Source organism: Haliotis asinina, chromosome 2 (assembly GCF_037392515.1).
Source record: "Haliotis asinina isolate JCU_RB_2024 chromosome 2, JCU_Hal_asi_v2, whole genome shotgun sequence".
Taxonomy (NCBI): domain Eukaryota; kingdom Metazoa; phylum Mollusca; class Gastropoda; order Lepetellida; family Haliotidae; genus Haliotis; species Haliotis asinina.
In genome coordinates this window covers 29,418,924-29,438,995 of record NC_090281.1, presented here as the reverse complement: position 1 = coordinate 29,438,995, position 20,072 = coordinate 29,418,924, and the positions used below count along the sequence as shown (strand labels likewise).

The 20,072-nt window shown below is 40.4% G+C and overlaps 2 protein-coding genes across 2 annotated transcripts; both read right to left on the bottom strand.

Annotated features, from left to right (window-relative positions):
• Window positions 1–1,188: 1,188 nt before the first annotated feature.
• Window positions 1,189–6,227, bottom strand: LOC137272442 (uncharacterized). The gene is made up of 6 exons (XM_067804821.1): window positions 6,188–6,227; window positions 5,432–5,650; window positions 3,225–3,452; window positions 2,724–2,806; window positions 1,929–2,025; window positions 1,189–1,450 (listed from the first exon to the last, which is right to left on the bottom strand). The coding sequence occupies exons 1-6, from the start codon at window positions 6,225–6,227 to the stop codon at window positions 1,227–1,229; spliced, it is 891 nt and encodes a 296-aa protein (XP_067660922.1). The 3' UTR covers window positions 1,189–1,226.
• Window positions 6,228–11,094: 4,867 nt separating this feature from the next.
• LOC137272440 (uncharacterized) lies at window positions 11,095–14,964 on the bottom strand. Its single transcript, XM_067804820.1, has 4 exons — window positions 14,919–14,964; window positions 13,232–13,311; window positions 11,965–12,061; window positions 11,095–11,223 (listed from the first exon to the last, which is right to left on the bottom strand). The coding sequence occupies exons 1-4, from the start codon at window positions 14,962–14,964 to the stop codon at window positions 11,099–11,101; spliced, it is 348 nt and encodes a 115-aa protein (XP_067660921.1). The 3' UTR covers window positions 11,095–11,098.
• Between the last annotated feature and the right edge of the window lie 5,108 nt (window positions 14,965–20,072).

Here is a 20,072-nt window from a genome sequence, read left to right as displayed (position 1 = left end):
CCATGTTTAATTCATTGATACATTTAAGCCATTTTCCCATTAAAACAATAATACTAGATCGTGAAAAATAATGTTAGATGGCGCGGACACAAATTAAACATAATAAGTTGTGTAGTATTAGAATAAATGTTAACCTATCCTGCACTCCGGAGCAAATGTGTATCTTTTTCAAATGGAACAATATTCTACGACCTATCGGAATACTCTTAGAATGAGTGAGTATGGTTTTACGCCGCTTTTAGGAATGTTGAAGAATATAACTGCGGGATCACCAGAAATGAATACTCTTAGGAGCTGCGACTATCTTACTCACTGACCTTTGACTAATCAGAGTGAATGAGCATAGTTTTAGCAACACTCCAACGATATCATGTGATAGAATCAGAAATGGACGTCACACATTGTACGTATGTGGGGAATCGATCCCTAGTCTTCTCTAATAATGCTTTAACCACTAGGCTACCCCCACCATCCCCTCTGATAAGACCCGACAAAACGAACCGTCAATTCATACGATTCCCACTTCAGACGGTAACTACGTGCATAATATGTTCTTTATACTTCATCCGCTATTTAACAAATATGTTTTTTCAGCGTTGCGTTCTGCAATGATCATTTCTTCCTTGGTGGAACAATATTTACGACAGACAGTTATTGTATTTCGTGTGAATTCATGTTTCATTTGTAGTGAGTAGAGCACCCATGTCTTAAAACAAACCATCAACAGAACAGAGCACAGTGTCCAGGATTCATATTAACCTCAGACGCCTCCGGGTTAGATTGATCTCCAGCAACCCATGCTTGTCGTAATGACCGACCAAAGGGGTTCGGGTTGCCAGGCTCGCTGACTTGGTTGATATCGTATCACAATAGCGTAGATCGATGCTCCTGCATGCTGATCACTGGATTGTCTGTGTGACATAACGTTTGTAAGCTTAAGATAAATTGTAGAGTTACGACAGATCCCGATCGGTGATCGGGACTTGAAGCAGTGACAAAGAGTCTCCATCTGGCCTTCACACATTGAAACTGGATCCTTGGCGTGACGAACGAAACGCTTTATCCACCAGGCTACCCCATCTCCCCCTCCCCCAACAACGCCTCCCCCCGCCCCTTTCAGAAATGAAAGAATAAAGAAATGAGCCATCCCCAATTGACTTTATAAATGAATACAAACTCATAAATAAGTTTATACCCTATAGTTTAATTAACCAAGAAATAACCACTCAAAGTGGTCTTTGACAAATGAAGAAGCTGGGTTCATTACAAGACATGGAGAGCCATTCCCCGGTGGCTCCGCTGATGTAACCACATGCTGCATTGGTGAATTGTTCTAACGCTGCGGCGATGCCGACGTTCTTGCTTCTCCACGGGACTTCGACGGCGGAACCATCAATCCAGTAGAACTCACCGGTCTCGTCTATGTCAATCGCCCCAACATAGTACGTATCTACAAATAATTAGAGAGAACAGATGTAGTTTTAGGCCGCTTTGTAAAACCTTCTTTTTTATTTCATTTTTTCTATTCCTGCAATATCAAGAACGGCGGGAGTATGTGAGTAGTTTTACGCCACATTCTGCAATGTTCCACCTATATGGCAGCGGTCCGAACAATTCAATGATCAACAGCATGAGCATCAATTTACACAATAGGGAACCGATGACATATATCAACCAAGACAGCAAGTCTGACCACCCGATCCCGTTAGTCGCCTATTACGACAAGCATGGGTTACTGAAGATCAATTCTAACCCAGATCTTCACGGGTAAGAACAGTTGGAAATGTTCTATGGTTACACAACTTCTTTATTCTTTATTTAATCATTCGCATAACAATTCGCTCAAACGGCACAATAAGATGGTCCACTTGATAGTGCAAATACGTGTTCAAGGTCGGAGGGCAATAAATTAATGTAAAAAATCTTACCATTGAGTTTGTTGTCAAGCATGTAACTTGTGACAGCATTGTCAAGGTTCTCTGTCTTAATCATAAGGAGATTACTTTGCATACTCTCGCAGCTGGTCTGGAACAAAGATTACATTGTCTAGAGTTGGACCTCGTTTATACAGAAAACTACTTTGTGGACAATTACTCTTTGAAATGTCGACATTTACGCAAACCAAAGATTAAATATATCATAAATGATCAAATAATATAGATACATTGATAACTAGTAATTAAAGTTAATAACTGTTATGATGAATTTCGAGTCTGGACCAGACAACACATTGATCAGCAGCTGGAACATTGATCTACGCAATCGAGATATGATGACATGTGTCAACAATTACAGGGACTCTGACCACCCGATCCGTTTAGCAGCTTCCTATGACAAACATGGGTTACTGAAGATCATTTACCATTACTGGAACCATTTTTAGCGACACTATCTGACTCCGTGGGTATTACGAACCTTTAAGACCTAGCTTCATCACGGCACTCTGGTTACACATAAGAAGAGTTTTGAAAGGACAATAGATACCGAGAATCCAAAGGAACTATGCTTCTCATTTAACTAGAATATCTTAAGGTAAAGATATTAAATTCACGAAAAATGCATCTGCGCCCAATGTGCACTCAAAGAATTCCTCAACATGGTTAAATACTGAATATAAATTAAAGCATCACGTACATAATTAGGAAGAATAATACTGGTAGTAATAATCTTGGACACCATATCAAAGGAGATCATTCAATTCGATTTGTCGGCAACAAACGTACCACGGCTTCGGCAAATGTTGCCATGCTGGGAACAAACCTCAGGCATGCGTCTTCTACGGTGGTAAATCCAGACGGACATTTTCCTGAAATTGTGAAATAAACACATAATTTTATCATGAAAAATAAAAACACATTCTTGATTGACAGAGAACAGGCATGTATATTGGGTGGTTTATAAATTGATCAAGCTTCTGATTTCATTACATTATTATAATACACGGGTTTTGAATGTACTGTCCAAAATGCTGACGGACCAATCAGAATGCAGGATTCTAAAATGTCGATGTAAATATTATCGCACCTTTTACATTGTTGTTGACATTTTTACTTTAATTAGCATTATTTTTTAATAACGTTTCAGTATTTATAAAAACTGGGTCCTTTTCCACACAGTGACAACTTTCGTAGCGTTACGACAATCGTAATTTAGTCGTGGCACATGGATTTAGATACAAGACTATCACACCACTTTGTAGATCGGGGAGTGTCATTTGCTCATACCTGTAATTTCAACTTCACAGAAGTTGAGAATGTCCCCTTTGATCTTCAGACTCCTTCTCTTAGTGATCCGGACATATCTCCCGCTAACGTCACCTTCGCACCGAAGTTTCACGACATCTCCATCATCAGCTGGCCCCTTGAACGTCGCACACAGCGTTCCTTCAGCGTTACTGATGACGTCAGGATTTTCTGTGTACACGGTCACAGTCAGTCTTCTGAGTCTCTCGCCTGGGCACAAAAATACAGATGCAAACAAAAGGAAACCTGAACAGGGAATAGGGCTGCACGTTATTATACCGGTATACCACAGCTTTTAAACGATACTCATTGCAATCTTGTTTTCTCAGAACCGATATACTGGGTAATAAAAATGTATTAAGTTTGGTAACTATCTCTGTTCTTCTTTAAGTGTCATTTTAGAAGTTTGTATGATGGAGATACAGACTTTTAAGAATACAAATCCCAATGAACAACCCGAGTGACACGCGTCCCTAGTGTTTTGATGGCTAATTAATCAGTTCACATCAAATGCCTTGCGATAGATTAAGAACGAAATCACACAGTCGTGTGGTAAGCGGTATTGACGTGACACATACACATGCACGTGTGCACAGATCTCTCCGTTCGAATAACTGGATCATTTTTCAATGGAAATCTAGGGGAAAGGTTTGAAAATTCGCCGTCCGGGTCCGAAAGCGCGAGGTCCGGTTAAGCGAGTACAGTTAATGAGTTTCGTAAGTTTCGTTTGAATCGTTTCACATAAAAATCGTCCAGAAGGCGGGGTTTCCGGACATGTGGGGTCTGAGTAAACGGGGTTCGACTGTATACAACTTCTTTCTTGCAGAGGATGCGACGTTTTCGTGTAGATTCTAACACCGTTATCAAGCACGGTTCTTTTGCTTGATAACGGTGTTAGAATCTACACCAAGACGGCGCATCCTCTGCAAGAAAGTAGTTGTATATCCATAAAAGTCTTCTTCCTCCTCCTGATTATCTATACAGACTTTCATTCACACGACTTTTTACTCTGTAATTAACTGAGAAAACAGTATACGTTACATGCAATAAAAAGATGAAAAGCAAAACATTTCCTCAACATCCAATCTAAGTTCGAGATTTCTGTCTTCACAATCATAGAAATTAGTTTTAGTTAAATGGACCCTAAATTTACAACCGGTGTCACTCGGTGTCAAACACTGAAGATCCTATTATATCACAATACGCGTCGTAATTTACGGTAAAGTTTTACAGCGTAAGAGTGAAGTTTCAGGAATTTTACTCGCACACGCAGATTTTGTTTGTTTGTCTGCAATTATGTCTCGCTCGGCAACATTCCAGCTATATGCCCGTAAATGATCGATTGATATTACGAGTATTTGATTGTAACTTGGAATTGTGTTTGTTGATTATTTAACGCTGTGCTCAGCAATAATCCAGCAGTATGGCGGCGATCTATAAGTAATCGAGACTGGACCAGACAATCACGAGTTTAACATCAGGGGCATCACCTACGTAATATGGATACGGTGACACATGTCAACCAAGTCAGCAAGTGAGTGAGTTTAGTTTAACGCAGCACTCAGCAATAGTCCATCTATATGGCCGCGGTCTGGAAATAATCGAATCTGGATCAGACAATCCAGTGATCAACAGCATGAGCATCGATCGGCGCAACTGGGAACCGACGACATGTGTCAACCAAGTCAACCAGCGTGACCACCCGATCCCGTTAGTCGCCTCTTACGACAAGCATAGTCGCCTTTTATGGCAAGCATGGGTTGCTGAAGGTCTAGTCTACCCCAAGTCAGCGATTCTAACCACCCTGTTTCCGAGCGATTCCAAATTAGATCTTCACAGTTTAAGACTTCATTAATGGCAGACATTCTGACCCAAGTGGCTGTTTGCGGCATATACCTATATTCAGTGACTTTTCTCTGTGGTTGCAATGAACCACACCGGTTCAAATCTCTGTTTGGAAAATAATTTTTTAAAATAAAAATCTAGACTTTTGGTATGTATAGTGTATTTTATGTAATGAGTGTACGGGTAGAATTTCCTAAAACTCCATTTTTGCACCGATTTCGTTCAAATTTGAAACATAAGTAAATTATAGCATCTCAAAGCATTATACGACAGCAAAAGTCTAGATTTTTATTTTTGAAATTATTGTCCAAACAGCGATTCTAACCCGTGTGCAATGAACGTACCGCAGCAGTCTTCCCTGTTGTAGATAATGACTTCGTCAATGGTAATGACCTGTTCCAAGTCCACCATCCACCAAGGCTCTTTGTCCCTTAAGTTTGTCGCGAAGCAGGATGAAGATCTCCATTTGCCGTCGGTGTTGCCGTCGGTTGCGAGGGAGCCGTTAAACGACTGCCATGTACTGCTGGTCGTTGCCGGTTTACCGAGAGCATAGTTTGCGGTGGCTGAAACAAAGTGCCCATATAGCTTATAACGAAACCTTGTTTGTGTGGATCCTGTTATAATCTGGAAAATCGGCCTCCCGATTACAAGTTACGGAGCATTTTTGGACAAGGCCCCGTTACGCAAAACGATCTCAGCGTCAATGTGATCCAACTTCCATACCTTAACATCAGTTTACCATCGTGTAAACGCTAAAATGGCTTTTGTGAAACGTCCGCCAGGGCGTTATGTGATGGTATATCAATAGTACCTTTAAACAAGAGCGTATATTTATAATGAACATTAATATAAAACGTATACAAAATTCGTTTTGGGTGCAGTGGGGTATAGCGTTGGCTTGTCAAGCAGATGATATGGGTTCGATTCCCCAAATGGGTACAATGTGTGACCTCTATGCCTTGTCCCCGTGGTATTGCTGGAAAATTTCTAACAGCAGGGTTAAAACTTACTCGCCTATACCCTGCCATGGTTTAGCTAGGAAAGTAATGAGAGTTACTTGTAAACTGCTTTTGGTCTTTGTAGCAGTGGGAGTTTCTTACCTTGGCCAACCAGTGATACGAGGAGGAGGCACAGGATCATTGCGGGAGGTAAAGACAATCTATCCTCCAGCGTCGCATCCCAACTCCTATATAGCCCTCGTCTTGATCCTGATCTATGTCCAGCCAATTAATTAACCACTTGAAGTCCCCCAACTTGTCAGTGCTGACCCAACATGTTGCCTTGACCACAGGTCAGTACTGTATCGGTGTTACATTTCCCTCCCCAGAAACCTCTTACATAAACCATTCGCTCCATAACGTGCAGATGGCCTTGACCAGATGCTGCACAGAGAGGCCTTGACCTTTGAGAATTTCCCATGCGTGCGTACATATGAAGACCCGGGTTACAGTTGGTCTTCGGAAAAGAAAGAACGATGTTTTGGGTTGCTGGAATTCAACAAGGAATGGTTATTCTATGTAAAATATTGGTATTGGTATCACAGGCGATATTGTATGCAGTGTCTCACAACAGGCGACAAGCACGGCGTCTCAAAGGACAAATGAGAGTTTGCAGGGCGGATCAGATATTGCCACTGGTACACCTGTCACTGCGTTTGTTTTTAGAAATAACTTTTGAGGTATGGATATCAACAGAGATCATAAAACATTGCATGGTCTCTGATGTCGGAGATTACAGTTAGCAATAAGTTAATGGAATATGCTGGATGTCCTGGAAATAGATGGCTTCTTTCAAAATGTCTAAGTTTTCAGCTTCTCTTTCGCTACTTGTTTCAATTCTCTCGTCGCCACGAGACCCTTTCCGGAAGCTCCACGGAGATTCGGCTTGTCCAGGATTAACGTGGGTCACGAGTGGTTATGATGCAGGCACTGGATCTTACATCCTGGTTCTCTGGGAATGTTGCGCTTGCTACTGTGCCGGTGTTTAAGACATTGGTGATCAACTCGTGTTATTCCGGGAGGTTACGGAAAGGGGCGAGTGGTGACGAATGCTTTAGAGACACGGGCCCAACCAGGTTGGTCTAACAACCGGTTGTGTTGATTACGTACTTTGTGTGCCTCGCCCGAGTCTGGTAGTCTAGACGACTAATAGGTAATACAATCACAACAATCATTATTTCAGAACTGTGTGTCAGTCAGACTGGTGGCTTAGACATGATGACCATACGTATCAGCATTGTCGATATCGCGTTTCAGTGTATTCCACCCAGATATTATGTACATAATGTATAAAATAAACAAAACAAATAAAAAAAACCCCGATACCCTACCTTTATGAATTACTGAAAAACTATCGAGGTTAAGTTATAAGGCATTAATTTACACGAAAGCTGAATAACACGGATTTATGCAAATCACGAAAGAGATTTCTCAAATGCATTCATATTTAGGTCAAATGCACCTTTTTCAGAAAAATTAGATAGTCCTATTTTCGAACATGCCGAAATATACTAATTACAGTGATTTAGATGTACAAAAGAAAGGTTGAAATATACTTCTACTTTGAGATAAAGATAAAACATTTAAAATCACAACTCTTGTATAACGTTTTAATGGCGCACATATGCACGCACTAGGGCATGCTCAAGGCGCTGGTATTTTTCCCTCGATCACTGGATGTCAGTCTCAACAGCACATCGTATTATGAATCTCAGTTCCCTGGAGCGTACACAACTCATGCAGCCACTAGGCGCACCGAGCTATTGTGGCTTTCTCATCCTATTGAGGTACCCATTACTGGTGGACCTAACTGGGTGGACTCATAGTCATAGTTCTTTGTTCAAGTTCAGTCGCCAAAACGTAGCAATATTCAAGCAGTATTTGCATCAGTTCCACGTGTAAAATGATTCTGTGGGGTTCTAGAGAATCTAGAATGCAAGATATGAAACACAAGTACGAGAAATATACCACTATTAACTGCTATAGAGAGAGAGAGAGAGAGAGCTATTTGGATGTTACAGATGGGGGTCGACATACAATGCTGTTGCCAACGCCCTCGGATGTCACGGTTATAAGACTTTTTCAGCGCTACAAAGACACTGGGATCACCATAGACAGACCAAGAAGTGGACGTCCACACATCACAACGATAGGAAGAGGGGTAACGTTTCTTTTGGCGTTCAGTATAGTGAGTGAGGTTATATTTAAGGTCACGTTGGCAATATCTCAGCCATATCGTGACGAAGCGTTTAGTGTAAATTGGACCCAGGTTACAACAGGTCTTCATCAAACTGTTATCAACCCATGCTTCTTGTAAACGGCGACAAATTGCCTCTTGACTGGGTTGACACATGCCATCTCAGAACGACGCTCATCCTGTTGATGACTGGGTAGTCTGGTCCGCATTCGATTATTTACAGACCGCCGAAATACAGCTGAAATATTGCTCAAACATTGCTGAGTGAGACGTAAAACAACCTACTAACTTCCACGTTGCGCCCATGCATGGGTACGAGATGATACATTATCACTACCAGATGGCTGCTATCCCGAACCAATAATATTTATTATAGACCGGCACATATCCACATCATTTATCACATTTCAAACACATTTCCATAAAACCGTTAACCGGTAATGGAGAGAGATAAGACAAGATGTGCTCCATACATTTCCCATACTTAATATTCATTATGAACATTTCCATTATCGGAAACCCTCTGTGGTTGAAACTGATAACACTGTAGTTTCATCATCTGGGTGTGGACACCAATGAATGAATGAATGAATGAATGAATGAATGAATGAATGAATCGATGGATGGATGGATGGATGGATGATGTTAAGTAAATATTTAGGTCGAAGGATGGATGGACATTAAATAGATAGGTCGATGGATGGATGGACATTAAATAGATAGATCGATGGATGGAGGGACATTAAATAAAGAGGTTGAAGGATGGGTGGACATTAAATAAATAGGTCGTTGGATAGATGGACGTTAATTATAGCAGTCGAAGAATGGGTGGACATTCAGTAGATAGGTAGATGGATGGGTGGACATGGAATAAAGAGGTCGAAGGATGGGTGGACATTAAATAGATAGGTAGATGGATTGGCTGATATTGAAATCATAAATAAATAGATCGACGGATGATGGACGGACATGAATAAATACATCCACTGTAGTCATTGGTACATTATCACGGTCAGACTATATCCGAGAGACTAACATGTAGTCACTGAATAAGGGTATCTTATCTAAATATCTATATCTACAAAACCTAAAAATATAATCCACACGGAGGCCAGGACAACGCCTCGTGTCGCACAGCTGAGGCAATATAGCCTTGCCAAATGTTCTAGACGTGGATTAATTTAATAATTCATTTTCTCTTATCACTATTATCACCAACAAAACATTAATGAATGCCGTAAGACAAAGATAAAACCGTGTTTTAATCCTGTTAAGAGACAAATACTTTATTACTATGAAGCAACACATTTTCTTCTTTGTACCATTGTATCTTTTGTTGTATGTACACGACATCTGCACTAATCCTGTAATCAAATGGAAATGCTGAACTTAACGCATACATGTTATTTCTTTCAAATGCTTATTGAACATGTCATCCTGCTGTACTTGTGACATGGAAATGGTAAGTAAAAGACTTAAATGGAAAAAAAGTTTTTGCTTCTCTCGGATCTGAGACACAGTGCGTGGCATGTGATGCTTGTCTGCTTTTGTGTATTGGATGGTTGGGTCAATATAGCGTGTACAGTTGTTGGTGATTTTAGTGATGGTTTTCCTTTTCCAGGATAGTGATAACCGTGGTGGTGTTTGGCTTTGGTTATTTACAGTGATCATATGCGAGAAGCTGGACTATTTTGGCCCTGTGCTGCGTCGACTGCACTGACGTCAACGGGACCAGTGGTGCAATAACGTCCGATTCTAGAATCTACAAAACTGGTGACGTGTATGGTACAATGACGAGTCACGCTTTCTGCGTCAACGTACGTGTCTGTCGACATCGAAACGAACATTTTGCTCAGAATTGCGTCGCCCTGGTTGACCGATTGAAGGTAGTGTCATGTTGTGGGGAGCCATACTCTACAAATGTAACTCGTAAGTCCCTTGAGGGCAATGTAACTCCTTTTCGCTACAAATACGAAATGTTACGGATTCACATGGTTCTGTTCAGTCGCAAGATAATGCCAGACCTCATACAGCACATGCCACTATTCAGTATCTTCAGAATGGGAACACTACAGTGGCCCTATGTCCTTCTTACCTCCACCTCATCGAGCATTTGTGGGATGACCTCGGTATATTAGTTGATCAAGACAGTCGAAGTCCTACAAGGCAATCCTAGCCGGGCGACTATCGAAGCCCATGTTAATGGGTTATGGGTTATCGTAAGCCTGTGTTATGGGAGTACCATCTTAACACTAAATTAAACCCCCTCTCTGGAATACGGCCCATTTTCATCAAATATCTTAGCACCGAAGGTGATTATATACTGAGAGAAACAAATAAAGGAACAGGAAAATTCAAGCATTCCTTTCATCACCAGCTTTGAATTGCGCTGTGGGAAGAAATCTGCAAATAAGTAAAGGCCAAAAAGTAGAGTTCCCTTATTTGTTTCCCTTCGTTTTTCTCCCATGTCCCACAAAGCGATTCATGTAGGTCCAAAATCGCTTTGTGGGACAGGAATAATTTCTCTGGTTTCACTTGCACAAGGAAATCTTTGCGCTTCGTTCATATCAAGCTGTATTAGAGTATCAGAGCTACTGCCATTGTAACGCTATGATCGCTTTGTACCAGTGGGAATTGGCTTGCGTGGAATAAGCAGTTCATTGAACGCATGTGACCCGGTCACAATCCTTTCTTCACAAGTCAAATGACAATTAAGGTGAGTGAACGCATAAATAGGTCACTGAATTGACAGCTTGCACATAGACAACACCATGCGGAAAGAATATTTTTATTCGCTTATCATATGTTTTTAAAAATCAACTTTTCTGGCAAACGAAGAAGTTGGCGTTTTCACACCTGGTCGTCTGCTGTTGGTAACCTTGGCCTTTAACGAGGACGTTGCAATAACCGTTGCCATCTGAACCCTTCACATAGAAACTGTCTGAAATAATGAATATTGAGAAATTATGTAAAGAAAATGGAGTCGAAGGACTCAATGTGACAACTTTCCGATATTTACACAGTTTAGTTATTCGCAAAACTGGTCGATTACACCATAATGACTCGCTTTTAGCGCAGAGATATAGTGAGCTGGGCGCCGTCTCTGACTTCACATGATTCATGTTTTACGACAGGTATTGTGAGTCGAGAATCTGCCTAAGAGCCTAACTGTTGGTAGAAGAGTATTACATGAGCTGTGTGTCCCATTTTCGTGACGTCACACATTGAGCCATCAAGGTTTCGTTCGGTGATCCAAACATGCCTACGGGATTGATCTCTGCACAGCTCTTTTGGTGTGCCTGGAGCAGCACTGCTTTGTGTGTTTGTAGTTGAACACCGCATTCTGCAACATTCCAGCTATATGGGGATGGGCTGTAAATAATCGAGTCAACTGCCCGATCAACAAAGCGTTCGTGACGATACGATATGCTGACAGTCGACAGGCTCACAAATGTCGTATCGCTATCGGGATCGGGACCCCAGACCTTCCAATCCAGTGATCAACATCATGAGCTTCAATCTACGTAATTATTTGTTCATTGTTGGTAGACATGCTCACAAATGTCGTATCGCTATCGGGATTGGGACCCTAGACCTTCCAATCCAGTGATCAACATCATGAGCTTCAATCTACGTATATTTGTTCATTGCTGGTCGACAGAGAACGAGCTAATACGTTTACCATCCATGTTCAGTGTTTGAAGGTATGTGGACAATGCCAGCTTGTCGGACTCACTGGTCGGTTCCACCAGCTGGCTTCCCACTACTTTGCAAAGCGTCTGCAAAGAAAATGTAAGTGAGTGTGGAATACAGATACACAGCTCAGAAACAAAGTGAGGACTCGAAGCAGGAATTTTGGCTTCATCCAGCCCTGTAACGTTTTCATCAGAAACAAGTAAAGATTTGAATTGGAATCTTGGCTTCATACATCCTTGTAAAGTTTTGATCGTACACAAAGTATTTATCTGAACAAGGAATTAAGGCTTCGTGCAGTTTTGTAAAGTTGTAATTGTTAACAAAGTGATGATTTGAACAAGGAATCTTTGCTTCTTCCCTCCCTCCTTAAGTTTTGGAAACGTTTGGCATATTTTGTTTAGCAAATCCACTCTTTAAGTGTATACTTTCTTTTGTCTGTCAATTGAGTTCTGATGACTGACATCAAATGACACGTTACACATGGACTGTGAATGCTAGGAAGGTTACTAGTAAGACCACGTGACAGTGTAGTCGAACCGAATGATTTCAGTTTAGTCAAGACTAGGTGCTGCGTGAAAAAGAACAGCATTTGGAATTTCGGCCAGTTATACAACGTATATTCAAGAGTGAATCCCCTTGTATTAACTGACTCAGCGACGCTTTTCTGTGCTCCAGATAATGATATGTCTGTTAACATAAATCTACCTTCTCCAGAAAATGGTACAATATGGACTCAGGGTCTGTTCTTTAGCTCTTTTCCATTTTGACAAAAAGGGATAAGAATATTAATCATTTTGTAGTGTTCTCTTGGCTATAAAGCATACCCTTGAGTAGTCTGATGCAATTCCTTAATTCTTAATGACGCAATCATCAATATGCCAGCAATATCACAGTCGTCTTGAAAAAAGTGAGTATAGCTTTAGAACTCAGCAATATTCCAGCTATATGTGTCGGTCTGTAAATATTCGAGTCTGGACCGGAAAACCCAGTGATCAACTGCATGAGCATCGGTCTGCACAACTGGGTACCGACGACATGTGCAAACCAAGTCAGAGAGTGTGACCACCCGATCCAGTTAGTAGAGTCTTACGGCAAGCCGAGTTGCATTTTATGTCTCTGAAGCTATGAATATTTTGAATTAAATTACATTGGTACAAGTTTGTTGTGACAGGAACTCCTGTTCCTTTTTCACGATCCTGATCCTGATCAGCCAACCGGTTAACCCAGTAATCCCAAGTATCCCTCCTACTTACGTAAGCTTCAGCGTAGGTCGATTGGATGCGATTCGCGTGGACGCACATACTTCCAACTTCTGCATATGTGCCTGGGCAGCCTGAAAAAAAAACGGTTCAGAAACACAAAAGATTAAAATTCACATACTATTTAGAAACACAGCAGGCTGGAAAATGTATATTCAAAAGGAAATTATCAGGCACAAAGAGTGTCAACCACTGAAACACCATTCGTCACCATCTTAATGCACTTTATACGGCAAAATATAGCCAGGGAGCGTAAGTACAAGACAATTTAGTCTTGAATCAGTATTTATAATGCCTGACGGCCGAGACTGCACACGTCAAATATGGAATTTACACTTTTTCATGACCTTATTGTACATAGTGAACCTTATACTGACAAAAGGGCGGTGGGTAGCCTAGCAGTTAATGGGTTCACCACCAAGATCCTGGTTCGATTCCCCATAAGGATACAAAGTGTGAAGCTCATCTCACTATGATACTGCTGGAATATCACTAAGAGCGGCGTAAAACCTCACTAACTCTCTACAATGACAAGTTTCTTTCATTTTATATAGAGAAAATGGGTAGCCATAGACAGCTCGAAGTTGCAAGTTATTTTTATAAATTCTCTTCACTCAGTTCAAATTCTAATGGACAGTTTAATGTAAAGACGCAGATGTTCGGGAAAATCAACAATTTTCGTCATAAGAAGTATACAGGTAACATGTTTCTATGGCTTCTCTGTTGAGATGGGTAGAAAAGTTCGAATTTTACATTCCTGATTTTGATCAGACATGTTCAAACGCTGGCAACGTACTTGTTTCTTTGGTATAATTTCAAGATGTGGACTTTTGGAAAGTCAACTGAAAATAGGTATGGCTTTGAATGATAACCACGTTAATGATAATTTTATCATCCTTTAGTATATGGCTGTATCATGTGTATGTACATAGCTTAAGAAACTCATCTTGAAAATAAATATGCCAAATATTAGAAAGAACTACTTCTCAAAACTCTCCATCAGACTTTTGTCACGTGCATCCTTATCCATTACGAAAGGACCTGTGAAGGTCCGGGGTAGAATAGACCTTCAGCAACTCATGTTTGCCATAAAAGGCGACTGTGCTTCTTATAAGAGGCGACTAATGGGATCGGGTGGTCAAGCTCGCTGGCTTGGTTGACACGTCCTCGGTTCCCAATTGCGCAGATCGATGCTCATGCTGTTGATCACTGGGTTGTCTGGTCCAGACTCGATTATTTACAGACCGTCGCCATATAGCTGGAATATTGCTGTGTGCGGCGTAAAACTAAACTCACTCACTCCAATACGAAAGTGTCGTCGTAAGTACCGAATATGCACTTAATGAGACCGAACAGTCTAGTTTACATATAGTCGAATATATTTGTAAACATTCAAAACTATTTCTAAATGTTTCAGTTCTGAAGTAAAGTCATATTTCAAATTATGTCGACCTATAAAGTACGTCGTTGAATAAGCGTCATCGAGTAAGGATCCTTATAGCATATCGCCAATAAGGGTCTGTACAGTACATCGTCCAATAGGAGTCTTTATAGTACGTCGTCCAATAAGGGTCACTTCAGTGCGTCGCCCAGTAAGGGTCATCGTAGTACGTCATTCAGTAAGGGTCCTTATAGTACATCGTCCAATTTGAGTCCTTACAGAACGTCGTAAATCTATTACCTTCAGCTGCAGCGAGGACGACGGCGAGGACGAGAATGGCGAGCATTTTCTCTGGTAGTGACCGCTGGTAAACCAAGTCCACCTTAGTCTTATATACTCGCGGGGATCTACAGATCGCACCTTGCGTCTGATTAAGTCACATGTGGTCTTCGCACCAACTGAAAATTTAATACGGACAAGTCACAGAGATGTTTCATTTGATATAGTTTACCAGCAAACAGGTGTTGATGACTGAAGAACTATAACTCAATTGGTTGGGTTGTGTAGGACGGATATCGAAGATGATAAACACGATTAGGTGTATACTGCGATGTCAGGGGCTTTTAGAAGTGCTACACAACAGAGAGAAACATGTATGGGGTTCAACTTAATGTAAGACCATTGGCAAATCTGTCAACGTCCGTTAGCTATTGGTTTGCCTTATCCTGTCTTGTTATATTTGTTGTTTTCACATATATAGGCTCTATGCCTCATAGCATTCATTCGCCTGTTGAGGAGTAGAGTAAGTGAATTTAGTTTGACACCGATTTTAGCCACATTCCAGCAATATCCCAGCTGGTACACCAGAAATGTGTTTCCCACATTGTACCTTTGTGGGGAAGCGATCCCGGGTCTTCCCTGTGAGCGAACGTCCTAACCACTAGGCTACTCCATCGCCCTGATGGAGGAGTAAGCATTTACTACGAAACGTTGATCTCCTCACCATAAAGACGTTGACATCCGTAAGATTCAGACAAATATGCCCTCCTGCACAACTTACAACATACATGCTGGTGAATTTATGAACGTCAGCTTCTTCTTTATGAGGAACTTGATGATGAAGGACCCGTGAAGGTCCGGGGTGGAATAGACCTTCAGCAAACCATACTTGCAATAAAAGGCGACTAACGGGATCGGGTGGTCAGCCTCGCTGACTTGGTTGACACATGTCATCGGGTCCCAATTGCGCCGATCGATGCTCATGTTGTTGATCACTATATTGTCTGGTCCAGACTCGATTATTTACAGACCACCGCCACATAGCTGGAATATTGCTGAGTGCGGCACAAAACTCACTCACTTGGTGATGAAGGGGTAAGAAAATACTTCAAAACGTCGAGTTCCTCAAATACTAGTACTGTCATCCATAAATTCTCGCATTTACGTCAATAACTTCTAAATGTCGTTCAAGGACTCAAAGGGCGCTTGTGCCAAGACACTGAATTGAATAAAGTGAACCTTAAGTGACGATAGGAGAGAACATAATGATATACTAAGGCTACTGGATGTTTTAAATTGACATCGAGAGACGTCACAGAGCAGAGAAACATCTCTTCGAGCGAGTTGTTTCTCTGCTCCAATGACGTGCTCCGAGTTTAATATAAAACATCTAAATGCATTAGTATGGCGTTCTACATATATTCCCACTCACTCCGCCAACCTCATATTTGGCTCCCTTTTACTGGGCGATTTAATTCGCTCGATGTGCGTACATTGAAAAGTAAATGTATATTATGCTATCCGCGTCCTTTGGCCTAACAGGAAAAATAAGTTTAGGGTTTGACAACCCAAATCAAGATATTTTCCTTGAACTTGAAGATCGCATTGCTGTTATCCCAGCCATATAACAGTTTAAGGTATGTGATGGCTGGATGTTGGGTCTTCATGAGTGATTCTAAAGTAGCAGTGAGTAATGAGACTTACGTCACTGTATGATAACTTTAATTACAATAATACCCTTGTTGCCAGGGAGTCCCTCAAGTGAGTGAGTTTAGTTTTACGCCGAACTCTGCCATTATATTAGCTATAAGGTGGCGGCCTGTAATAATCGAGTCTGAACCAGACAATCCAGTGGTCAACAGCATGAGCATCGATCTGATAAAATGGGAACCGATGACATGGGTCAACCAAGTCAGCGAGCCTGACCACCCGATCCTGTTAGTCGCCTATTACGACGAGCATAGTCGCCTTTTATGGCAAGAGTGGGTTGCTGAAGGTCTATTCTAACACCCACCCACCCCCGACCATCACGAGGCGAGACCCTCAAGTCAGCAGTACAGCACATCAGTGGTGTAAAGCTCCTAATAAGTCATGTTAAGCATGGTAACTGACGGTTTAAAAAGTCAGTTGCGAAAACTGCATACCTAGCAAGAACTATGACAAGTGAGAGTTATCTCCCCTAGACTTGTGACAGCTGGCATAGCGGAAATTAAATGACATGGATCGCATTTCAGACATGTAGCACAACAGCATTTGCTACCTGGGTGGATGACCATTGGCCACAAATACTTTACTATCTGTGTTAGTGCATGTGGTATTTCCGTTTGTTTAGGAATACAGATAACAGTCACATCTAATTTCCCTCAAATACAAACATACTCAGGCAAACTGAATAAAGAAAGTGGGGAGTGGCTTGCAAGCAAACTGTTGCCTTGATTGATGCTCATGATGTCAATCACTGGACTAATCAAAACTCCATTAATTATAACAAAACAGGATGCAACATACATGTGGTTACATGTCAAGAAAAACTATATTCATAATCAGGAGACTGAAATTTTATTCACCATAGTGGCTAGCAGGTAGGGGTGGTGGGTTTGGTTTGTTCATACGAGTATTTACAGACCAATGCAATATAGCTGGAATATTGCTGAATGAGGCATAAAACTAAACTCACTCACTGTAAATGGCCGTCTTCCATACTACCTCACTGCTGGTAAACTCATGAAGATCTGGTGAGGTGAAATAGAGTTCAATGTCGTACTGAAAAGATTTCGCTCATATGATGACATGCATACCTCTGTATGTGTGACTGCTTGTACTAGCCAAAACCTTAGCCGTTTATAGTGAGTGAATGAGTAAGTTTAATTTCATACCGCACTCCGTGATATTCCAGCTATATGGCAGCCGTCTGAAAATAATCGAGTCTGGACCAAACAATCCAGTGATCAAAAGCATGATCATCGATCTATGCAGTCTGGCAAGTGAGTGAATGAGCAAGAGAATTCTAAGTATCTTTATTACCTGTATTGGCATAACATAATACACTTTTTCAAGGATATATATTGCAATATCCTCTAGGAGAACTTGTTCACTAGGTAAAAGAATATTGAAAGATTTGTGATTATATGTGCTTACATTTCTAATCACACTTTCATCTCCAACTGGATACCATAACTATATATAAAAATATCATATATGAAAATGTATCTTGCATGAAGAAAAAATCAAATACTTTTATCTTTCAACTAATAAAATATATTCACCCTTCTCATATCCATTGTTGCATGTGTGGCGATTGTCAGTGATTAACTGACTAACAGTTGTAACAGTGTGTAAATAAATGTCATTTTAATATGTTAAACTTTATTGTGTTAAGCTTAGGTATAACCAACTTTATCATTTCTAAAGAGGTCTGTGTTAACACTAACATTTGCACTGATTCATTAACTCACTAGTAAGCTAGTTGCAGCAGGTAGCTTGGGGTCTGTTGTTAAGTAATTTGTGTCAGGTCCAATCTCTGCATTGGCCTGTTGACAAGGTTTCTATTGTTTGATGGATTTCACCATCTTGTTATATTTAAAGCTTTGTACTGCCTTTCACCTGTGGCGGTCCAAAATTTTCTCTGTATGAGCACAGCACAACACCAGCACATTACGGGGTAAGTTAAGTTAGATCTTTTTATATCAAATTACAGTAGGGCTAATAGGATTTAAGTATGTTAGATTATATGTTTCAAGGATTAGTGTTTCATCATTTCTAGCACATGTTAAGTGTTTGTAAATATATGCATACTTAGTATTTTAGACCAAATATATTACATATTTTGCACCAGTACACTAGTATACTGGCATGCGGTTATTCGAACAGTAATGTATTTTATACCATGATGCTATAATGTGTATCATGTATATATATCATGTATATGTATGTATAGTCGGTATATGATTGGCATGGTACAGTAATGTGTATCATACATGTTTACTTTAAGGTTTAATTTCTATATGTATATCTTGTGTGTGTATCTTGTGTGTGTCATTAATATGCTGATGCTATTATGAAGTATATCTATATATATACAAGCAGCATACTTTGGCAGTATTTTGTTTAATTAGGTTCACTGAGATACACTATTAAGCTGTTGGCCTAGTCTGCTTGCGTCCCTCAGACGAGGTGAGGTATTGTTTTTAGACTGCAATTGTATATATTTGTCATTATAATTATCATTTATGTGAGTAAATATCAAAGTACATGTTTTAAATCTGCACGATTAATTAACAGTTATCAGACATGACAATAGTATGGTGTTCATGATACTGAATGCATAACATGACACGTATTGTATATATGAAAGACATGTATTTATTTATGTATATTTTATCATTCAGGGCCTTTTCGTTAGTTCGTTACCTGGACTGACGGCCAACTGGGGATCTCCATATCCCAAACACCAGCTCCGAAATAAATCCCTGGAAACCCCCTACAAGTGTTCGCCTTTTGATACTATTGAGGAACACCTCTGTTACACAATCACACAACATCCCAATGTCTTTGTTTGAATTATGGAAAGCAGACAACAAAGGGGAGTTACATGATTGTAGCTTGGCTGTTTGTCTTTTTCACACATGTTGAACACAAAGAGTTCAGTTTCAAAGTTGGGATTGAATTTGAACAGGAGTACCATGTTGGCAGTGAATGCAACTCATTGAATATGTCACATAGGCATAATGTGAAAGTGTTTTGTGCCTCAGATCTCATTAAGATGGATTGATGTCATGTGTGATGACTCGCAGCAGATGCTGTTTGGGCATGAAAGATGACTTTATCAACAAGTGAGACTGTTTTTCAGTGATACATGCTTTTCATTATTGTACCTCATGTAAAGAGTGATCATTGTCTTTCACTGACAAAAACCTAAGCTCCCAGTACATCCAATACACTGGTACCTGATTCACAATGTATCTCATGCAATTTACTTGACGATACTCAGCCCCTTAAAATCAACTAAGATTTTATCATCAACTGACTTTATGTGAAAAATCCTTCAAAGATGAGGAGAAAGCATTTGTCTCTCAATCCTTACCAATTCATAAAAACAATGTTCTTTATTTTATGCAAGTTGATGTAACAATGGAAACAGAAACAAACATTAATCCTCTTTCCCTTCAATTTCCA

Excerpts from the sequence above, each read along its gene's own strand:
- LOC137272440 (XM_067804820.1), bottom strand. The coding sequence starts at position 14,964 with ATGCTCGCCATTCTCGTCCTCGCCGTCGTCCTCGCTGCAGCTGAAG. Across the intron at positions 12,062-13,231 it reads CGACCTACGCTGAAGCTTAC|ACGCTTTGCAAAGTAGTGGG; the intron begins GTAAGTAGGAGG and ends TTTTCTTTGCAG. Across the intron at positions 11,224-11,964 it reads TCAAACACTGAACATGGATG|ACAGTTTCTATGTGAAGGGT; the intron begins GTAAACGTATTA and ends TCATTATTTCAG.
- LOC137272442 (XM_067804821.1), bottom strand. The coding sequence starts at position 6,227 with ATGATCCTGTGCCTCCTCCTCGTATCACTGGTTGGCCAAG. Across the intron at positions 5,651-6,187 it reads CGTATCACTGGTTGGCCAAG|CCACCGCAAACTATGCTCTC; the intron begins GTAAGAAACTCC and ends ACTTTGTTTCAG. Across the intron at positions 1,451-1,928 it reads GCTTGACAACAAACTCAATG|ATACGTACTATGTTGGGGCG; the intron begins GTAAGATTTTTT and ends AATTATTTGTAG.